Raw genomic sequence first — 23,668 nt, 5'->3', positions numbered from 1 at the left:
TGTGTGTGTGTGTGTGTGTGTGTGTGTGTGTGTGTGTCTGTGTGTGTGTGTGTGTCTGTGTGTGTGTGTGTGCACATTTGCATAAGAAATCTACTGATCCATCCCTGGAGTTCAAGTTACTTCTCTGAGAAAGGGGAAGGTGCCTTGTGGGTCCCACCCCACCACTGGCATTACAAGTCACGGCAGGATAGCCACATCTTCTCCAGCTGAAGCTGCCAGAAAAGAGGTTCAGTTAAGGGAATAGAATCTACAGGTAGGCAACAGAGTTGAAGAAAGCCCTGGTGCAGTTGTTGGGGATTCTGCATGAAGACCTAGCTGCACACCTGCTACATATGTACAGGGGGTGTAGGTCCTACCCATGAGTGCTCTTGGTTGGTGGTTTGGTCTCTGGGTGCCCTCAAGGGTCCAGGCTATGAACTCAGTAGGTCTTCTTGTGGAGTTCCTTTCCCCTCTGTTTCCCTCAATCCTTCCCCTAACTGTTTCTCAACACTCCTGAGCCTTATCTAATATTTGGCTGTGGGATACTTCATATCTTTCAGTCAGTTGCTGGATGGAGCATCTGAGAGGACAGTTATGCTACTTTTTATATTGTGATATGAGTCCATTCAATAACATAATTCTTAAGCCATCAGATTTACAGTGGCATTTGTTGCCATCAAATTCCTAATGACAGTGATTCTTTCCTTGAAGATACAGTGCCCTGAATATGATCTTTCTTTCTTACTAGTCCTTTAATACTCTATTCTGGCTAAGTCAGTGAACCTTTTGTGAAAGGCACTATAATGGTGAATTAGGTATCTTCCTTCCTGAAGAAATGTTTAAAAGGGTTTTTGGGGAGGGGGATGTTAATGTTCAACCTAATGAAAATCTGTCTTTGATGTGTGTTTCTAAATTGTGGTACAAGTGAAAATTCACTTATAATTTCAAAGTATGGAAGTGAGCTTCATTATTACTGCCTTCATTATTCTTTGTAGTTTGTGTTTATTCCCCACAATGGTGAGATATTGATAAGTCAAATCAGGTGCAGATCTTGTACATGAAGGCCTATCTGCTTAAGAGTTTAAGAGTGTGTCAGCCATGTCATGTTCATAAGACAGCATTCCACAGCACTTGCCCCTACTCTGCTCCTTCCACCCTTTCCAGACCTCCTCTATCTTTCCTGAGCCTTGGAGGGAGTTAGCTCTATCCAACTTTAATTTTTTACTGCCAGGGAGAAGCCACCTCATTTTTGTTTGCTTGTTGGGAATACAGAGCAAAGACAAGATAATCCTTAATTCTGAGCCTCTAAAATATCCAAACCATCCCCATGAATATTATAAATGTTTAGTTTCTCTTAAGATAATTTTAAATTTGCCATTATTAGAGACCTTTTAGATGATACATTTTCTTTTTTTTTAAGATTAAAATTTTAATTTATAGGAGTACACTATAGCTGTCTTCAGCCACACACCAGAAGAGGGCATCAGATCCTATTACAGATGGTTGTCAGCCATGTGGATGTTAGGAATTGAACTCAGGACCTCTGGAAGAGCAGTCAGTGCTCTTAACCGCTAATCCATCTCTCCAGCCCCCTATGATACAGTTCTGAAACTCATGCGCACACACATGTGCTAAACATTAGAGTATCCTCATACTTTATCTACCATGTATCTGTCTTTTTAATCAAATAGTTGTTTCCCATTGCCTGCTTACTTAGCCATGGGGTCTCTTCAAAAGCAAAAGGACTGCACCTGCTTTATCATTACATTTGCTTACTTTGTCCTGCCTCTGACACAGAGGCAGGAGGTGACATTGTTTCCTCACTGTATTTGACAATTCTCGATAGAGCATTATTTTAAATTTCCTCTTAGATATATTTTTAGTACCAAAGTCAGTATTATTAAGGCAAAGATAGAAGTCAGCACACTAAAGGCAGAGGATCTATAAGAAAATAAAATGCACATTTCTCTAAGCTTCTCTCTAGTGTCCTACAAGTTCTGTCTACTGAAAATATTAATAATCCTTAGGATAAAAAATTAACTTCTCTCCCCATAGACCTGTCAATTTTTCAGTTTGTTAGAACTAGTCATTGACTAGAAGTGATTTGCCATGATTTAATGTGACACAGTGGGATGCTTTATTTTTATTAGCCATGTGACTTTGAAGAAATTAGTTAAACTTCCTTAGGTTTTGAACTATGCCTGAAAATGGCGATATAGAACTTTCACTGGTGAATGGTTATATTTAATTGGTAATAATGGCTAAAATGCTTGCAGTTGCTAGAATAATCACTGGTGGATAATATTGTGATCAATTTGTAGATTAGTGAGATTCTTCACGAAAGGCATGACCTATCCTATAAAGTCTGTACTAATGATTTCACTAAGAAGTATGTTTGTTAAGCCAGAAAGAGTCAGATAAGATATGACAGATTCTTATTTTCCAAAATAAAACAGCCTCTTAGAGACCATGTACTGACAAGAGTCATGTTAGTATAGATTTCACCTCATCCTAAGCACTGCATCCTGATGTTGGCTCATGGTTTAAGCATCAGGAAATGGTTTGGATGGTGACTGTGGGCATCTACTCTTTAGAAGCTGAGACTCTAAGGTTGCGTTAAAGCCTCAGACTTCTATATGGTTCACTTAGACCTCCAGGTCTCTGTCTCCCAGTGGATCCACCTAGAGATCCCCCAGATAAATCTTGCAGCCATCTAGAATCTAAGAGCTCCTTAGGAATAACACTTCTGCAATTAACACCTTTAAGCCTGCAACCCTTCGATGGCACAGAATGAGCCTTGCCTGAGTCTCCAGTCATTCTGGTTTGTTCTTTATCCAGGATTGGCCAGAGTGGCATCTCGGGGATGGGGGGTGGGTGAGGACACGATTCCAGATTTCTACATTATATCCTGTCCTTTTAAGTTCTTCCAAGTATCTGGCTGCTTCCCCCTGCTAATGACACGGGCCTCTAGTAGTTGCCCAAGCTGTTTGCTCCTCTGTAATATGATGTGTGTTTAAGGCCTTCCCTACTTATATTGAAATTTTAACATACACTAATCCTTTTAAGTGTTTACCTTTTTACAAAGATTGTGACTTTTACAAACAACATCAAAAAGATAATTTTCAATGCTTGGTCTTGTTGTGTACTTTAAAAATATCATCTCAGTCTCATAAGGGCGTGATTATTTGTTTCTCATGTGTGTCCACCCTGGAAGAAGGAAAGGAATATTATGCTAGATGAAAATCCACTGAAAGAATGATGTCTTGAGACCATGAAGGGTGTGAGCTGTATTCTGTGAGCATAGGATTGGCAGCGGCACTTTTTTTTTTCTTTCTGCAGGATTCACCGAGCTCAGTTTAACCCTTCAGATTCTTTCTATGCTGACTATCTTGCTCTGTGTTGTCTTGTGACAGCATCTCCACTGTAACTTCCTTGTATAGAGACAACCCAGCATCTCCTCTAGAGACATCTTCTTGTTATTTTAATTCTTTAAGACATAGCTTCTGAAAATCTACTGGCAAAATTCCTCTGAAAAAAAAATTATCCCCATCCTACCCCCAAATGTGCACACTCTGGTTTGAGCTTTAAAAACTAGACCTGGTTACCAAGCTGTCTATGCCACATGGTTCCCAATTTTTTTTTCACAAAAATATTATAGTTCATAACTGTCTAATCCAGAATTTCCAAGAAAAGATTTATATCTAGGTAGCATACATTAGGTCTTCAGGCACACGGCCCTCCTGGATCCAAGGTGGATCAGGCCACAGAGAATGCCTGTCTGTGCTCCCTAGCAGTCTTTGTTTAACTTGATTCAGGATACTCTGAATATTTTCAAGGGTTTCAGCTTGCAAGTTTGTCTTAAAATAGATATGCAGTAATAGTGTTATATAAGGAGAATAGGGCTACATGTTACAAATGCTTTGGTTGTTTTGCCCCAGTCTGGAGGATTCAGAACTATCATCAAATAATTAAAATGTTTGGTGGAACATGTCAGTGCATTTGTAAAGCTCAGAGCTGCTTCCTGTCGCTGAAACATTGAGTGAAACAGAGAATGCTATAGTTAGCTAAGTGTGAGGACTCTTTCATAAATCACCTAATATATTTTAAACAACATTTTCCAATACATAATATAAAACAATATGCTAAAAATGGGAAGTGAAGACTGGTTTGTTAAATAGATCATATTTGCAAGGCGTTTTCCTAAATAACGTGATCATTTCCAGTTCACCTAATGTCATTAACATTATCAAGCTTGTTGTGAGTGCTATGGAAACACCCTCCATTTTATATAGATTCAAACCCTTGTATATTTTGAGTTATCTGGATATTTTGACTTTGCACTTTTGTCCTGAATATTTTGCTTTCAAACCACATCCTACTTCTTTGCTTTTTCTGAAAAAAAAAAAAAAAGTTTTCCCAAGAAGCAAAGTTGTTCTCACCTTTTAAGAGATTTATTTTCTTTTTAGTTCTGTGCTGGCATGAACAAGAATGTTAGTGAGTATGTGTGTGTATCTTAGTGTAGGTTAATTCAGAGGCCAGAGGAGAGGATGTCACTGGAACAGGAGTTATGGATGAATGTGAGCCATCCAACATGAATGCTGGGAATGGAATCCAGGCCCTCTGGACAATGGTCTTAGTAACTGAGTCACCTGCTGAGGTGCATTATCACTTTCATGATACTAGTTAATTGTAGGTCCCCTAGATAAAAACTGAAGATATTCTATAGTAGATGTATTGGAATGTTTTTTGTTGAGTTTCATGTTTTTTTCCTTTGTAAAGTAATTATAAGTATGTCTGTGAATTATTGTGACGTGGTAGCATCAAGTATTGCGAGGACTGATTTCTTAGACAAGATCTCAAGGCTTTGCTTTGAGTCATCTGTACTTTTGTTTATAATCCATCATAATGCTCTAGTTTAAATATAATTATGGTGCTATTTAGCATGAAGAGCTAAAGGTTATATTTTGAATAATATTTCACACTGGCTGATTGTTGCCAAAAATTCTACCAATATACTTACAAAAGTTATTCTACCAGCAGTGGACTAAAGGGCTGATTTTATTAGCCTCCCAAGACTGGAAGCTGTTAACTTAATTGACTCTTTAAGAATTTGAAGGAAAGTAAACTCTAATTGTTGAAGTTTGCTTTCACACTACCGTTCAGCAGTTGGTGTGATTACTGTTTTGATTCAGTAGGAAAGTCAGGAGTAAATCCCTAAGTACAATCTCTCACACGCTCCCCTCCTGGAGTTCTGAGGAGTTCCTATGAAAGTTCATTTCACTGCCTATTCTTGGAGTCACTATTATGAAGAGTTAAGAATTGTGGGGTTGGGAGACTGAAGTCAGACTATGGATAGCTTACTTGATCTTTGAGGGACTTTGCTTCAGTTATATGGTTTTAAAGTCTATATATCAACACTTCTGGAATTTTAATTTTCTTCTCCTATTCTTACTTTGTTAGGTCAATTTCCTCATCTATTAAATGAGGAACTTAGTTTTGTCACAGTGTCTGTGTAGTAAAGTTCCACAGACAGGAAATATAGACTTAAGACCATGATAAGCAGTTCAGTTGGAAAAAGGCTTCCATTGTAAGCACAAAAGTTTGAGTTTCATCCCAATATACTTTAAAAAACTATTCTGACACAGTGACTCATGCTTGTAATTCCAGATTTAGGAAAGACTTTCGAGGCTCTCAGAATCAGTTCGAACAGTCTATTTGATAAGTCTCGGGCCAGTAAGAGACTCTGTCTCAACAAAATTGGTCAATAAAATATAGATAGCACATGTGGTATGTATGGTATCTGAGATTGACTTCTGTTCTCTCTATGAATGTTTATGTATGTGCACATATTTACATGTGCACCCAAACCACAAACATCACCACACACACAGATACACACATCAAACAAAACTGTGCTGCTCAGAGAGAGATGTTTGTTATAGAATCTCAGCAGGTTGCCATGTGGAATTAATAAATCCAAGTGCATGGAACCATGCCTAACTGAACACTGTTTGCCATAAATCATCCTGTCAATAAAGGTGATTTTCTTAATAACTATTATGTCTTAAAAATGAACAGTGTATTGTGAGTTTAATGACATTTGTTAATGACACCATAAAGCTTCAGTTACTGGCATTCGTTATAACCACTATATCAGATTGGATTCATGAATCCTAGATAAATAGTATATCATGGTTCTGAGCCATGACATTGCAAGCTAACAAAACCAGAAAGAATCAGTTATACTAAATCTGTTTTTATGTAGTCTTAGTATTTTGATAATCATAGAAATTTTCTTATTCAATTTTAAATATTGCATTAAATAGTATCTGGTTTGATTTCTGAATTTTCAGGATGCTTGTTAATTTTTCCATGCAAGTACTTCACTCTTGACCATTTTCAACCCTTTCCTGAATTTGGTTAGTTATCTACTACCTCTGTAATTTATATAAAAATTTAATTTTACCAAATAAGACTTTTGAGAGATAGAGAAATTTATATAATAACTAAACAAGCCTAGAACACAAGGGAGGTTCATGATGCTTGGATATTTTGTTGTACTGACTCACACTAATATTATGTCAGGCAACACACCAGCTAAAGCATATATTTCACATTCCATTTTCACACTGTCTGTTTGATGTAATTGATGCAGTGAGGGGCAAAGCAAACATGGGTAGCCAACTCCAACAGATTGTCTGCTGACAATGTATTCAGCACAGAGCCAGCACAGATTGACGAGTGTAGAGTTGGAGAGAAGACAGGTCCATTTAGCCACCTGAGCAGTGACCAGGCTAGCCCTCAATATGCATTTCCAACCTGATAATCATAGCCCTGTTATTTCTGAGTAAGTGTAGAAATTCGATGGTTCCAGTAAGACAGGACTGCTGTGGACAGTCTGGCCACTGACTATCCAAAAAAAAACAGGAGCTGATAGTGAGCCAAGGTACATTTTGAGCTGGAGAAAGTTACAGTAGTCCTGGTGACGAAATAGCCCTGAGAGAGAGAGAGGAGGGCTGGCTGGGGGGCAACATATTGAAGGGAAGAACTATGGTAGTTGCTCTGGGACAAGAGAACCCCAAGATCGCCTCCATGTAAAATGAACATAATTTCCATAGGAAAGAAGAGTAGGATGCTGTTATACTTTGAAAATCAATAATATCTCTCAAGTATATTCTAATATTTGATTAAAATATTTAATTCCCTCCTAATTCTAGAGTATCACCAAATGAAACAATTATCTTCTAATAAACTTAAATTTTTTCAGAGCTCAGATAACAAGTCACAGAGTATCCCTTTCCAGACATAAAGTAAATGGACCTTTGGTAACTACAGTTTATGGAAAAATTACATAGAAGTATCTGGCCAAAGCCCTGGAGACAATTTAGTCATCTATATGTCCAGTCTAAGCTGCTCAGTAATGTCTCTATATATGGTCACTTCATAATACCTAATGACTGCTCTTATTAAAATTTTAAAGATTTTATTTTATGGTGACATATAAACATGCCTCTAAAATAAAAAGACTCAGGGAGATTCATGAGATACTGAATTATTTTTTTTTAATTTTCCTAAAACACACAGAAAACACCTAAGCATGAGGCTCCTATACCTGCGTTTCTCTCAAACTTAAAGAGCCTTTCCTCCTTTGTCATTTGTGATCTATAATAAATATCTGAAATATCCATTCATTTAACACTGACACCGAACTCAGTGCTCCCTGAATTGTGCACACATTTGATGCTGGTAGTTTTTAGTTTAGTGAATTTTTCTTGGCAAAAGCTCTGCTCCTGCCTGGGAACTGATTGCACTTCCGCAGAGCCAATATGTTTCTCAGTTCTCCAATTTAAATGCTGCCAAGGATTTTCTAACATGTGCCATGAGAAATTTAACTGCACACAAAACCCCATTCATTAAATAAACAGTTAACTAAGCAACCTCTGGCAAAAGGCACACTCTATCTAACCTCAGAAGCACTGGGGACCTTCCAAAGGAAGTAATTAAAGATTGCTTTAAAGCAAAATGCCCTAGAACTTAACAGTCATAAATGGAAAAAGTTTCCAACATGAGCTCTCCATACTTTTTAGGGATTTGGGAATGAAAAAACAAACAATATATATATTCTAGTTTTCAACAAACCTAAAAGGGCCACATATTTTACTGTAGCATAGACTCAATACGACATGTATCTTTACCAGGCTTAACCCTACCAACTAACTTAACAGAATTTAAGGGGTTGCCTAGTTTGGCTTTGAAATGCTTTGATAATTTTAAAATGATGAACCTAAATAGCTCTAAAATTTTTTGCTCACCTGATAGAAACTTTCAAAATGCAACCTTCATAAAAAGCAAGGTAAAAAAGTAAAGGTAAATAAATAATGAAGTTTGTTTCATATAAACATCCTCATCTGAACATGATTAATTACTTACAAGAGACATACTTTTTGTTTAATAAAAGTAGTCACTTATTTATGTAAATACAGAGAATACTCTATTAGACACTTAATATCTTAACACTTATGACATTGCACACTAATTATTTTTATTTTAACATTTATTCATGTGTGTAGGTGTTCTGCCTGCATGTATTATGTCTGTTTACCATGTATGTGCCTGATGAGGCCAAAAGAAGAGTCAGAACCTCTGGGTCTAGAATTACAGATGATTATGAGACATCTTGAGGGTACTGATATTCAAAACTGGGTCCTTCAGAAGAGGAGCCAGTACTCCAACGCTCCCAAGCACTTCTGTTGTTCCAGGACTTTGGTCTTTTAGGACTAGAATGTTGACAATCATAACAACACTTTGCTTGGTGCCCAAGTCAAGCACTAGTTCTGTATATCTCTATATGCTTTGTTAACACTGCGAACCAAGACTTAAAACTCATCCTTGAGTAGGAAGAAAACTGCCTTGAAGGGAATCTAGTACTCACCTAAGGAGTGTAGTTCGTTAAGTAAAAAATGACTGCATTCATATACACACACACACACACACACACACACACACACAAATTCCAAAAAAAAATGTACATCTTGTATGTCACTTTATCAGGTGATATTAAATCATAGATTTATATAACCCCACCCCTACTAGGAGCAAGTCTTGTTTGCAATATATTTTCATCACAGGTGCTACAAATGGCAGTGTTGGCTGCCTTAAATGTCAGCTTCTCTTGTATGCGTTTTGGTTCCCAGGTGGAAGTTTGAGTGAACAATACAGGCAGAATATTTGGAAAGAATGTCTAGGCAGACAGTTTAGATAATCCATTAATTTAGATGACCAGATTCCTTGCTTTCGGAAAGTTTAATAGAGTTTTCCATATTTTAGTCCTGATAAATATCATGCAAAGAAAAGCCAAAGAGAACACCTCATAGCACGGACACTCATAAATAAGAGGCCGTGCCAGGTCCTAAATGGCAATACTTAGGGCACATTTTGTTCACAACTTTCTGACTGTCAAGTGAATTAGTGTTGTAGCCTGGGCAAACAAGCTTGCCTCCTGCTGAGATACCATTCAAAGGAAATAAGTACTTCACCCCACCTGTAAGCATCTCTGTTGCACTGGCACCAATTTCTGAGATTTTACTGAATAAAGCCCCTGAGGCCCCGTGTGATTGCTAGCAAAGAAATGAACATGGTTATAACTGCATTTGCTGTTTGTCTGTGTTTCTTACTTGTTTCCTTCTATAGTTGCATATTTGGCCTCCAACTCCTAAAATGTTTTTCCAGAATGAGGTCAGATGTCCTAATACATTAAAATAAAAAAAAACATACTTTTTATGAATTATAACTTTACCAATAAGTTTACTAGTATGAATGCAATTCTAAGCAAGATATGATTTCCTTGTGTTATTCAGATATTCCTTTAAGGCCTGATGTAGTGTTCTAAGCCTCTAATACCAGTACTCAGGAAACAGATGCAAGGAGATTTTGAGTTCAAGACCAACAGAGAGTATAAAGTAAGACTCTGTCTCAAATAAATAAATAAATAAATAATCAGAAATTTCTTTAAGAGAAGGAAGAAATGTTATATTATAATCTTAAAAAGAAAAGGGCCCTTTAAATAAATTTTAATGTATAGTTTGCTGTATGTAGGTTGTAAAGATCAAAGATACTATAATACTTATAAATGTTTATGTTGAAAATAATATTGCAGACATTTACTTTGTCCACAGAGAAAACATAAACCTCTAAATGCTGTCATTGATGTACACTATACAACAGTTTATGTTATAAATAACTTACCAGATATAACAGAATATATTATAAATCTATAATACCTAAGTGACGTGGACCTGAGCCAAGAATAAATAGCTCAATGAGACAAAATAGAATGTTCAGTTATAGAATATTTTGTATGAAAATATCCTATGTGGTGATCCTTAAAATGAATGGCAAAAAGAGATATTAAAAACTATGTAGGTTCTAGTAAGTAGCCATGAATAGGAGAAATCAATTTGGATTTTTCACCTTAAGCAGAAATTATATAACAGAAGTGTTTATGACAAATGACCAGGGTCTGGAGGCCCTAATGCGCTAGGTTTCATCATCCTTTCTGATAAGATATTGTAAGAGACTGATGATGCTCAGTTAACAGGTAGAATACCAGAGCTTTACCAAGGGTCCTAGAGATCTCCAAGCCAGTCTTCCAGGATTCTGACATGAGCTTTTCTTGCTTAGGTGTGGGTTTGTTGATCATTTTATTAGCTCTGTGAGTGGACAGAAGTCTGCTTACTGTCATTGCTTGAATTATCAATCTAGTTGTCAGGAGAGAATTACTTCTGCTCCGGGGTATAACTTCGGCATCTTAGATAACAGCTCTTGTCTAAAAGAGCTAGAAGGTCTTGTGCCCAGTAACTATCTTTGGAGATTCTACTGTTCTTAGAACACAGAATGACTGCTATTTAATACAGTGTGTTCTCTGTAGATTAAGCCCTGAAGAAAGATGAGGCAAGGTGGCTCTGAGTGATAATTATGCCCATAGGCAGAGGCAAACAGATGACCCAGCAAGGATGCCAAGGGAAGGCACAGATGCCCAGCTTCTTTTCCTGCCTTTGGTTACCTTGTAGGATAGGTCAGGTGTCAGTTCTTTTCAGCAAAGCCAGCTTCTAAATGCTTGTTTTGAACAGTTCAAAACTATTTGAAATAAGGTTTTACGCACAAACGATGCATATACTTACAACCAAGGAACATATTTTACATCAAAATACTATGCTTACCAAATATTCCTGGGAAGAAGTTTATAAGACTAGGATGGCAAAATGAGGAAGATGCTGGGAAAATGGTACTTTATGTCAGAAGTGTGGTATTTCACAAGGAACACCCACTGTATCATCACAGCAGGGAAACGAAGGACTTTATAGTAAATATTAATTTATTTCATAATCAATGTATATATGTATACATACTGGATACATATATGACTAGTTAATATATAAACATGTATTTGTATTTATGGCCACTTCCTTGAAAAAATGTAAAATTTTATAAAATAAGAAGTTTCTTTGAATTCATGGGGGTAAGAATGCTAAACTAATTTTTATTGGTTAATTTAGACATGACAGTCATTCTTGCTCTTTTCCCCTCAAAGTAATTGTACTGGTTTCTGGGAAAATGAGTTTCCTTACCATGTTAGTAATGATTATGGTTATCTTTTGCTCATGGAGACTGGCAGATTAGTCATATGTTTGAATTTATGTCATCAGACTTTTCCCCTTTGAGCAGCAGCTGCTGGTTTTGAGCAGAAACTTTAAACCCTAATTTATGGTGTGTTATTTCTGTAGATTAATGAGAGGTTAATGCTAAACATATTTTCATCTGCAACTTTTAAAATAACAGTAAGCATCGTTCTTTGTTGTTTCTCGGTAACACTCTCAGTGTCTAACTAAATGCCATCACTTGTGAACTACTTTGGGGCTCCACATCAAACATGACATTACTTAAGTTTGAGACCAATTTTCTGAAATTCATGTCCTAAAGTCATTGTGAAATCAGTGCTGCGAGAAAAAAACAGGCTTCATAGTTTATTAGTCCTGATTCTTCAGCTGCTCACTGAGGATAGCCCTGAAGGCTGCAGTATAGGAAATTATTACCCTGGAGCAGGAAAGTCTGATTTCCAAGTTCATTTTACTGGCTTGCATCTAGAGCTGCCCATGTGGCTTTATTTATTGAATGTGGGAAGAGCAAAGCACTGATGATTTTCATTTTTTTGTGAATAGGACACACTAGGTTGTCTAACTAAATCTGAGACAGAATGTTTCTTTACATTGCTTAAAGTACTGTGGTTTTTTTTTCCCATCCAGACTCTAAAGAAATTAGGGTATCAATTTACATGTCATGAGCTCTTGTGGATAAATGTTATTATAGTCTGCTTTTATCTTTTCTAACCAGCTTTGTTATTTTTGTTTGGAGAAAGTGACATATTTAGCTAAAGATTTTGTCTGCAGTCTACCTCTCAATAGGATTAAATTTGTGGCAAAACCACCAAACCCTCCTCCAGGGGAAAAAAAAAAAACAATCATCCTCCCTTAAAATAAGCTCTGCCATCTGCGAAATTCCCTGTGCTCACCTCCATGATATTCAGGTGTCTTGGTGTTGGGTGGCTTTATTAGCATCCTATTGGGTTACTTTGTGTGGGAGCGACGTGCATCTGCCTTTTCTTTCTCAATGCTAATTGTTCCTTAGTCACCATCACAGCACACAACTGCATGAGTGGTACAGCCATGGGTGGTACAGTATACTAGTGACAAAGTCTGTGTCTCACAGTTCCATTAGTCCCATGGCCTTTTAATGTCAATGAAATGTTCTTTTCCCACTTTAAAGACATGAAATTCAGAATTAATGATGTTTGGTAGAAGAAGTCAAGAAAACAATGGATAACAATGTCCATGACACCTAAAGAAAAGTGTCCCTAATGATCTTTGTTTATTTATCCATCTCCCTATGTGGTCAGAACGTAGAAAACATGTTAAAATTCCTCCCTTTGTTCTTGCTTTCTTTTGTCTTGTTATTAGACACAATCTTCTGGCTTGAAATTTACTGTGTAGTCAAGGCTACACCGATTGGGATAATCTTCCTGCCTCTGCCTCCTGAGTGCTAGGATTGCAGGACTCATCATGCCTAACTTAATTTTCTACTCTCAGTCATAAGGGAAGTGAATTATTCTTCTCCTCTCCTTTTATTTATTTATTCTTCTCTTTTAATTATAGTCTGTCTTGGTTTGGGTAGTGCAAACCTTAAAAATGCAAAACTCTAATTTGAGTTCAAGACCTTTGCTGAGTGTTTTAAAAAGGAAATTTTAGGTTTAAAATTATCAAATATCATGTGTTTATATTTGGTTATATGCATAGCATCCATTGATCTATATTATATACTTACCATGTTCCTTTGAGACAGGAACTCACTGTATAAACCACTTTACCCTCAAACTCCTAGAGATCCAACTGGCTCTGCCTCCAAAGTGCTGGAATAGAAGCTATATACAAACATACCTAGCTACTAATCTATTTTTGAGAGATATATCACATACTCTAATTTATATCACAACCAGTTATATCAACTTTGATACAGTTAGTATAAATTAATTTATAGTGAATACTATAGAAATTTTATATTTGAGTGTATTTTGCTTGTACAAACTCTTGATATATAATGAACAGGTATTTATAACAAACTCTAAACTGTTCTTTCTTGGTCTTCCACTGGACTGGGTTTGTATAGGAGAATTAATAAAATTGTATTTTCATAAATATTTTACTTTAGTATATTCCTAACAGTGCTTATATGAATGAATTGAACATATCACTATGTCATTACTTTAAAATAATGTATTGGATAAAAGCATATTGACACATTTTAATTTCCTTCTTGAGTTGTTCCTTGGACTACACCAACCAAGTACAACTTCTAGATAGTTTGAAATGACTCTTTTATTCCTTGCTTGCAGATTACCTTTTGGTTGTGTTTCAGACACATTCACTGCTATGCCAAGAGGAGTCATGGAGTGATCCTAGATAGAAGAAAATTAAAAGGAAACACCCTCATGTGTAAACATTCTCAAGTATGGGAGGAAAATCCAGGAAGGCTTAAAAAGAGCCTCTAGTGTCCCCTGGCCTGGCTTCATCCAGTGCAATGCCTAGACATCTGCATAGCTCCTCCTTTCAGAAAGTTTAGCCACCCTACAGACTGTCAGAGTTTATTTTTGAAAGACATCATTAGTGCATATTAATTAATCTTAAAAACCTCATTGAAATCTCTTAACTGAAGCATATCCTTATTTTTAAAAGTACTCATGTGAGTAGCAAATGTTTCCCCACTAATTTCACATACCCTGACTTCCTCAGAAGAGCTGTATCTATCCGTTGCTTCTGTAGAAGCCTTTAGCATAATGCTCGATACCTCTGTGTACTTTAATATGAACTTTCTATTTTCTAATAGATTAGTGTTTAAATTTGTTTCAAAATAGGGAACCACATAGAATCTCAATCCACAGCGGAAAACACCATAAGGATAGACAAAACATGTGTCTTTCATTTCTGGCTCAAATCACATACACTAAGAGGAGAACCAGGAGTTCACACATGGAATGCCTTCCTTTTGACCTGTTCCTTTTAGAAATTAGGAGCATAAGATTCACCGAGACCACTAAGCAAAGATAATAGTATGGAAATTAAAATAAAGTTATATATATATATGTGCGTGTGTGTGTGTGTGTATATATATATATATATATATATACATATATAGTATTATTATAAAATTTTTCAGTATTATTATCAAGATATTGATATTCAGTATTTTCTACCTTGACTGTAAGTCTACATTTAGAAATTGTTTTGTATTCTTGTATATTAAGCATAGACATTTTTAAAGTCCTTAACATATAAAGGAAAAGGGAAAATGTAATAATAATGCATTAAAATTATGTGGCAGATTAAATACAAAACAAACAAAAATTAAAAGAAGAAAACAAGCAAAGTGCAAACTCTGAAAGCTACATCTTGTCTGTCTCTCTTTGACACATAGGTGGTAGCTAATGGAGCAGGGAGATAAACTTCAACATTTTGAAATAATTTAAAAATATGTCAATATCCCTCCAGCTCTTAATTAGATTCTAAAATTAGATCTAAATTAATATTTACTAGTACTGCCAATGATTAGATTGAATATATTTATATATATTCAATTGAATATATACATATATTCAATTATATATCTCCATATGTGTATGTATTGGTTCATATATGTATATATATATATATATATATGTATTGGTTCACAAGTGGAACTCTGCTTTTTAACTAAGACACAATCCCATGAGCAATCACAAAGCAACCCTATGATTAAGCACCATATTCTTTTTTAAAAGCAAAAATAGCTTGCGCATGAATTCTAAGAAGGCTTAGAACACTTAAAGCCACTTGTTAAAATAATTGAACCGGAGTTGGGTCATTATAAGAGTAAGTCTAATGCTGGAAAATTGGGTAATTATGGAATGTAGGTCAGATAAAAAAAATGTGGTAACCTGAGAGTGAAAAATATATCCATTTCAGATTGCTTCTCCGTTTTCCATAGGAGCCTTTCAGGGAACACAAAATGGGGAGGAAAAATGAGCAATATGGGCCTGCTCAGAAGATAAATGTTCTTCTCTCTAGGTTTCACGTGGGCATCATTCACTGTAGAAGTACTTCATGTCCTACAAAATGAATTTCAACATAAGCTTTTCCACTGTATGCCTATACAGTGTTACCAAACTGGATATCAACTTGTTATTAAACTAGATATCCACAAATGGTTAAACATTTCCCTAGAAAAATACATGTGTGGTACTTTGGTTTTGAGGTTGGTTCACAATCCCACATTTTTGTATAGTCTACTTACATTCCTTAAACTATAATTATAAAACTTTAATAAAGTCTATGACCTGAAATTTGGTTTGACAAAGTGAAAAAAGGATTTGATTCAGCTCTTTGTAAACATGTAATGATTGCGTATGCTGGGTACTGAATTAGTATTATGTAAGAGTGAGTAAGTTTCCTACTTGCACAAAGTTGTAGATCAATGTTGGAATTCATTTTGTCTCAGTGGGGGGGGGGTACTTGGTTTGGCTAACTCTGAATAATATATCCAAGGGAAAAATTCCTATTTTTCTCAGTATTTTCCCAAATACCCTCACTGTTAAAATACACAAAACTATAAGATTGCAACTAAAATCATTGCTAACAGTTCATTAATCTCACACCCTTCAACTCTCTTCTATCCATGAGATAAGACAGCTATCCATAGACAAACTTCATATCAAAAATGGTGACTTCTGTGAAAGCAGCTTGAGTTTACAGCTAACAAGTTGCATTGATGAATGGAGGCATCTGTGTCACGCAGATCAGAAAATGCTCAGTCCTAATAAATGCCCAAATTATCTCCAAATACTAATATAAAATCATCAAGAAATGATGAAAAATTAGCAGGCTGAGTAGCACAAAAGTCATGATGAGAGCTTTGAAAATCACCCATAAAGAAATTTTCTCTACTGCTAAAGAGCTTCAAAGAAAGAAGACACTAAATCAACTTCCCTGAGGCATAATAGCGCTTCCTCCTTTCAAGACAGTATTCTTAAGAATTAGTATAATTCCTCTTTGTGATTGCTTTAATTCATTTTCTCTTTGTTTGTTGTCAGTAGATGCTTATTAAGCCGTTGTACACATTTATTCAAAGAATAAAGGATATCTTGGGCTTTACAGTAATCTGTCCTGAAGATAAAAGAAAACTGAAGCCACAGGCCCGACATTGAAAAGATGTCACTTATTTATTTGATGAAAATCAAATATAAAAACCAATTACGTGTATGGGCTTCATTTTCTATTTTTTTTCTAACAGAAAACAATAGAAGTAATTTTTCAGATATGATAAAGAGATACTACTCTCATGTAGGCTGATATAATACCTATTATCTAAGACTTATAATGCAGTTGACATTGCCTTGCCTTGATATAGATTGTTCTCTTACACATGCATTTTTTTTAATTTAATCATTACAATCATGTGGTGGTATGTTGCCTCTTTGAAGTGAGAAAATGAAGTTTATGAAGATCATACTTTTTGTAATGCTCATATCTGAATTTGAACTCTAGAAGCTGATTCTGATCCTTCAACTCTTGAACACTGACACGGGCAGCTAGTCACTGCTGGTCACATTAAGAAGCTCATCATCTATCCTGGGTCAATTGGCCACGCCTCTGAAATAAATATCTACTGTGTTGGTTTGGTTCATATTATTATTTGTGAATAAATAAATTTAGAACTTGGCAATATTGTTGTCTGTGAAATATTCAGCCCCATAGATGGATTTATACTCATCCTTATATAAATAACTAATTCACCCCTATGTTGGTGTAAGCTATATGTGTATAAATGTGATTACCCAGCATATGCATTTTGTAAAGAAATGATATGGTTCTTGCTTTTATATCAAAATACTTACGAGTTTTGCTAATTTAATGTAATAACAGATTCACGATATTAAGAGCCCACCAAGTAGTTTTCCCTGTGTGTTATTTCATGTCCAAAAATCCCTATGACTACCCCCATGCAACAAGAACCACCTTTGTGTCTTTAGATGAAGAACCTTGGAAACAATACAGTACATTTACCTGATATTTGCAAAAATTAAAAATAAAGTACCAGGACCACAGATTGAAAGGACTGTGAAGGCTGTTTCACATGTTGTAGTTCTATGTCTCCCAATAGTACTCAACTATTAGCACAGCCCGCTCCGACAGGATTTTTGTCATCTTAATCTTAGTGGTGATTGTGGGGAATTTCAGCACACCGACTTCTCATAATTATTTTGCAAGGTAAAGGTACATAATAGATGTATCTGTATCGGTTACTGGAATTACGTATCTTTTCATTTGGGCTAAATAATCAAATGGTTTTTATCAGTGAGTTGATAGCTGAAATTTCTTTGAAAAAAATACAATAAAATCAATTAATATTTTATGTTTTTCATGGTTACTTCAAAATTCCATGGGCTGCAGACAAGCTATACATATTTAAATATAAAGTCTAGATTCTCACTGCTATTCTCTACCCACAGGTTGTATATAAAAATAATGATGTAAGGCTGGAATTATCGCGACTTGCCAAGCAAGGAGATCCTAAGATGAAGATTCACGGTGTGGTGGCTTTTAAGTGTGAAAATGTGGCAACCTTAGACCCAATAACTTTTGAGACCCCGGAATCTTTCATTTCTTTGCCTAAGTGGAATGCAAAGAAAACAGGCTCAATATCATTTGATTTCCGTACAACGGAGCCAAATGGCCTCATCCTGTTTAGCCACGGCAAGCCAAGACATCAGAAGGACGCGAAGCACCCGCAGATGATTAAGGTTGACTTTTTTGCTATTGAAATGCTGGATGGCCACTTGTACCTCCTCTTAGACATGGGATCAGGGACTATAAAAATCAAAGCCCTGCAGAAGAAAGTCAATGATGGAGAATGGTATCACGTGGATTTCCAGCGGGACGGACGGTCAGGTAATTTAACAATTTACTTCATTATTTGAATCTCCAAAATCCAAATGATCAAATGGCTTGTGCCTTAAGCAAATACTTCCTAGGCATCAAGGCAAGACCTACCAGATCTTGCAAGAAATTTTATCCTGAATTTGCAAATAGCATATTTTAAAGTTCTTATGGACTCAGCTATGTTTTTATGTCATTGGACATTTGAAGGTATCTGAACATTTAATTAATCATGTAAAAATAAATAAATAAAAAATAATCAATCCACAAAAAATGTATCAGGGTTGTGTGCAAAGCAGTTCAGTCTCTGTGGTGGGATTTAAATCTACCTCTCAGCCACCTTTACTTTGAGATGTTTTAAATTCCAATAGAGGGTGTTACCCCTAGGTTTCATTTTCTGCCTTTATTCCCTTAAGAGGGAAGTTTTCTCAAAAGACATAATATTTCCACTGCACTTTAAAAGCTACTTAACGAATTGGACTTTGTTTAGTATGAACTTCGAAGAAAGAAAGAAAGAAAGAAAGAAAGAAAGAAAGAAAGAAAGAAAGAAAGAAAGAAAGAAAGAAAAAAACAACCAGAAAGGTACTTTTTTAATGTAATAAAATGAGGTGGAAACTCAGAAACTAGAGGAAGGACTGGTTTAAGGGTTCCAAATAAGTCAAAACTCAGAACCCAGTGTTTTATCCCAACTTGTCTCAGAAAATTTATTTCTAATTTTCCTGTTTGGGAAAAATTTGTTCCTGACTGTCATTACCATAAAAAGGTTGGGGATCAGGTTCATCTCTATTTTTCTGGTGTAAACTAAGAAATTTTTTGCTGAATGGAATGCAGAAAGCAATACTAAACTCTCTGCCCTGCCTCAGACTTTCTGGAAGATATAGTATCTAATTTATCCTTAAGAACCTTCAAATAAAAGAATTAAAGTGAACGTGGGAATATGGCATGATCTAATGTTTGAAATATTCTGTTGGAGATGGTATCAGGACTGTGCATATACCTAGGATACAATTTTAAAATAAGTCCCATAATTTTTATGGCAGAGGACGTCTAATGTCATGTGGCTGATATGTCTTTCTATCATCATCATCATTATTGTATGTTTATTATCTGCTTCATGTAAACCTTCACTAGAGAATACCAAAGACAGACACCATCTATTCTTACTTAGAAAGCTCAGTTTTATACTGAGTGAATAAAACATTATTTTAAGTTTTATTTGCAAACCTGACAAGGAATTAAAGTATAAGATATTTGTTGGAATCCATTAGAAAAAATGGACTTCCCTGTGCTTGTTGATATTTAATGGCAAATCACTTTTCTGTGATTAAAATATCAGATAAGAGAATTGGGACAAACACTGAGAAAAATAAAGCCAAGTTTTGCCCTTCAACATGTTAAATAAGGTAGCTCACATTATGTGAGCCTCGCTCAGGGGAGCATAATGTCATTTTAATAGCTGCAGCTGTTAATATTTTATATATAGCATTTTAATTAAGTTCTATATTTGCACACTGAATTGATCTGGCATAGATCTGCCTTTTAAAATTTGAATGAATATTTTTGCAGTTTCATTTTACCCAAACAATATTATGAATTTTGCTGTAGAGATGCAAGCATTTGTAGCTGAGTTCAAACCAGGAAATACAGAATCTTGGTTAAATTTATCCATTTTTATATCAATTATTTTCAAAGGTTCTATGAAAATTCTTTTCCATATCACAAAAAAGAGATAGTATGGCTATTTCAACAAGACAATTTGGGCTAGCTTCCGAAGTGACAAATGATTGAATTCCCTGGGTAACCCCTAGATAAATTCCCAAAACCATTTAGAAGGCCAGAGTATTTTGGTTGTAGAGACCGGAGCCTCTGAGTCACTCTTTCAGTCACTGCTTTCACTGACTTAGATACTAAATAATTAAAACAATCATAGCTATTTGATGTCAGTGTAACTACTGATTTTCTTAATCTGAAGTTAAATTAAAGTCATAATAATGAATAAACATAACTGAAATTAGGATTTTCTAAAACAGTTTATAAAGGAAACTCATCTGAGATTAAGTCTATTTAATTGTTTTCATATCCACATTTCCTAATTTATTGTGCATACTAATTTTAATTTCTGTCCGTCTCTCTGTCTGCCTGTCTATCTCTCTGTTTCTGTCTCTCAGTCTGTCTCCTCACCACACACACAATAAAACACAGAGTGGCATGTTGTCGTTACACTCCTAAGAAGATATCATTTTTTTTACATTTGAAGAGTAGTAGCAAGTTTCTTTGTGAATGAAACTTCTTTAAATTTATAATTTTATTTAACTGCTTTCTTGAAAGGCACTTATACAATAGAGAATAACAGGCACAACCTTTGTATAAAGACAGTGAGAACTTCCAAACTCAGATATTTCAAATAATTCAAACAAAAAGGTCAGTCATCCTTAGATAGCTTTGCAGGCTTGTTACAGGAAGAACCAGCTTTGAAAAGGACAGGAATCAAGTTCTGCTTGCTCACAACTTACCTATATTGCTAAGCAAACTTGTAAGTAAGAGATCAAGTAGTTATGTTTCTAAACTAAGTACTCCTCTCCTTGAGTACTGAGTACTGGGCCAGGCAGCTGTCAGTGACAAGGAAGATAACCACCAGTCTTCCTAGCTCTCCATCTTTGGGTCCTTTGTTCACTAGAAGGGGTATGTGAACCCTTAGCTGATGAAAAATACTGCCTTCATTTGCATACTTTTATAGAAGTTCATTATGGGTAGTGGGTTATGAACACAGCTATAAGATATGAGATAAAATAATTTACTAAAAATTATCACAATGTAGGCAACAAGCTAGTAGGCAGAAATACAGGAGGAACATTTACAGCTAGAAGATTAACTTACTCTCATGACCTAATCCGAGAACTCAACAATGATTACTCAAGCAGAACCATCTAAGTGTGGCAAACTCTGCTGATTAAGGGAAAATCTTCGTTCTGAATTTTTACCAACCTATGAAGTACCTTCTATTCCAAATTTAGGGAAGAACCACACACTTTAATTGTCCCGTTTTTATATAACTTGAACACAGCAGTTTCTATAGACAGTGTAGCTTCCTTTTGTTGCCTATGGGGTTTATGGTCTCCAGCATAGTTGCTGGAGTAGTTGAGTTATCTGCAGTTGACTATATCTAATTCTGCAATTAGCTGACAAAAGATGAGTCATGAAAACTACAGGCACAATCTTGTGCCTCTAAGTGAACAATTTATGTCTTAGAAAAGCAGCTAACCTATGTGCATATCTTAGCTGCTAGGATAAAAGCCCATCACTGTTGAGTTAATAAGCATACTACAAAAGTTCATATCCTTGTCAGCTTTGCAGGACATCATTTGAATACATCTTTCCCATCCCTCCGCCCTTTCTAAATTTCCCTGCTGTATCTCTGCTGGTACCAGCTGTGACAACAAACAGCTACCCAGGTGTTTAGCTGAAGTATGAACTGTCCTATAATTAGGATAAGGTTAATAATTATTTTCTTAGGGTAAGAATATTATTTAAATTTGGTTAAACTCTTTGGCTCAGTGAAGAATAGCCTCTCAAAAAATTTTTATAGTGGATTGCCAGTCATTTTTTTTCTTTCTTTGCAAACTATCATTACACATTGAAATAAAGAGGAAGCTCATTATTCTTGTCAAGTTCTGCTTGTGTACAGCAGGGCACAGCAGATGGTATCAGCGGTTATTCATGGGTAAGCCTACTTTTAACAGCTAAGAAGCCATTGAGATTTGAATTGAAGTCATAGAGTTCTGGTTTAAGAACTAGAAATTATAGTGTGAAAGGCAGTCTCTCTCCAGAGCACATAATTGGGGGTTTGTAGTAATCACAGTTCAATGTGAACAGGGCTTGCTAGCTATCTATTACCAGCACTGATTTATGTATACCACCCATAAATTGCCACTCTTAGATATCCCCACTTGAACAGCCGTTAGACTGTTTAGGTCTTGAGGTGAACTTGCCCTCCAAATGTAAAGGTTTTCCCATTGTCTCTGCTTACTAGCTTGTTGCATACCTTGAGATAATTTTTAATAAATCACATTAATGTCCTGTATCTGTAGTTACGTTTCTAAACCATCAGCAGGAAGACTAAAACATATCATCAGTAATTTACCAATTATTTTGTCAAATAGAATCAACTTGCTACTGAGTTTCTATATCAAATTTTATTAGATTTATTTTTTTATATTTACTTACTACAGTAAGATTTAAAGATACAAATTATTTACATTTTTTCTGTATTTATAGCAGTTTGTTTTGGAAGTCTTTGATCATTGTAAATGTGTTCCTATGTATATACTTGCCATTGCACTATAAACAGAATATTCAGCCTAACTTGTTTAATTAGATTTTTATGAGGCCTTTTCTATTTAAAAATGTCTGAGAGATAGTGTTTATTTTCTGGGAGGTATATGGCCTGCATTTGGAAAGGAGGCCTCACAGCACAGTTGCCTAGAACACCAGGCCCTCAGGGTTCATTTATATTCACAGGACCAAACACATCAGCAAGCATCTACAATAGCAGGCTGACTGCTGTTCCAAACACTTAAGTGTGTCTTCTCACTGTGAAGATGGAGGATGCACATCTTAGTTGTGATGAATATGTTATACCACCCTAGGCCACTATAAATAGACATTTCCTTACCTAATAAGCTTTCCTTATTTGGCTCACTGTAGGACACTGTTGGGATGGAATAAGTTGGTGAGGGGAGTATGTAACGACTCATTATTGATGTACAGTTAATGGCCTGACCGTTTTTTTTGGGGGGGGGGTTTGTTTGTCTTTTTTTACCATAGCATTGAGGCATATAATGAAAAATGCTGTGTGCTATGAATATGCTAGTAAACAAATAAAAAGACATTTGTTCAACTATGGGTTAACATAAAATGAGCATGCCCAGTGTCAGAAAGCTGTCATTAGCAGTCAAGTTAACATCACAGCCACTGAAATGTTACTTCATAGCCATTGTTCAGGTTTTTGGTCAACACCCACAGTGAGAGCTACTGAAGTTTGCCATGAACAGTCGCTCTCCTAAGCTGAGAGCTGGCAGGGCTACTTGATTTGATTTTCTTTTCTTTTTTTTTTTATTAGGTATTTTCCTCAGTTACATTTCCAATGCTATCCAAAAAGTCCCCAATAC

General features: G+C 35.7%; 1 protein-coding gene across 35 annotated transcripts in view; it reads left to right on the top strand.

The window, feature by feature from the left end:
- Positions 1-23,668, top strand: part of Nrxn1 (neurexin 1) — a 1,073,594-nt gene that overhangs the window by 454,343 nt on the left and 595,583 nt on the right. For all 35 annotated transcript variants that reach the window (XM_029470970.1, XM_029470959.1, XM_029470968.1 and 32 more), the window contains one exon: positions 18,074-18,512. In XM_029470970.1, the coding sequence (XP_029326830.1) occupies positions 18,074-18,512 (439 nt within the window). The remainder of the gene's footprint in view (positions 1-18,073; positions 18,513-23,668) is intronic.

The sequence above is a fragment of the Mus caroli genome, chromosome 17, assembly GCF_900094665.2.
Source record: "Mus caroli chromosome 17, CAROLI_EIJ_v1.1, whole genome shotgun sequence".
NCBI lineage: Eukaryota > Metazoa > Chordata > Mammalia > Rodentia > Muridae > Mus > Mus caroli.
The sequence above is the reverse complement of the archived record's forward strand: the minus strand, read 5'-3'. Positions and strand labels throughout refer to the sequence as shown.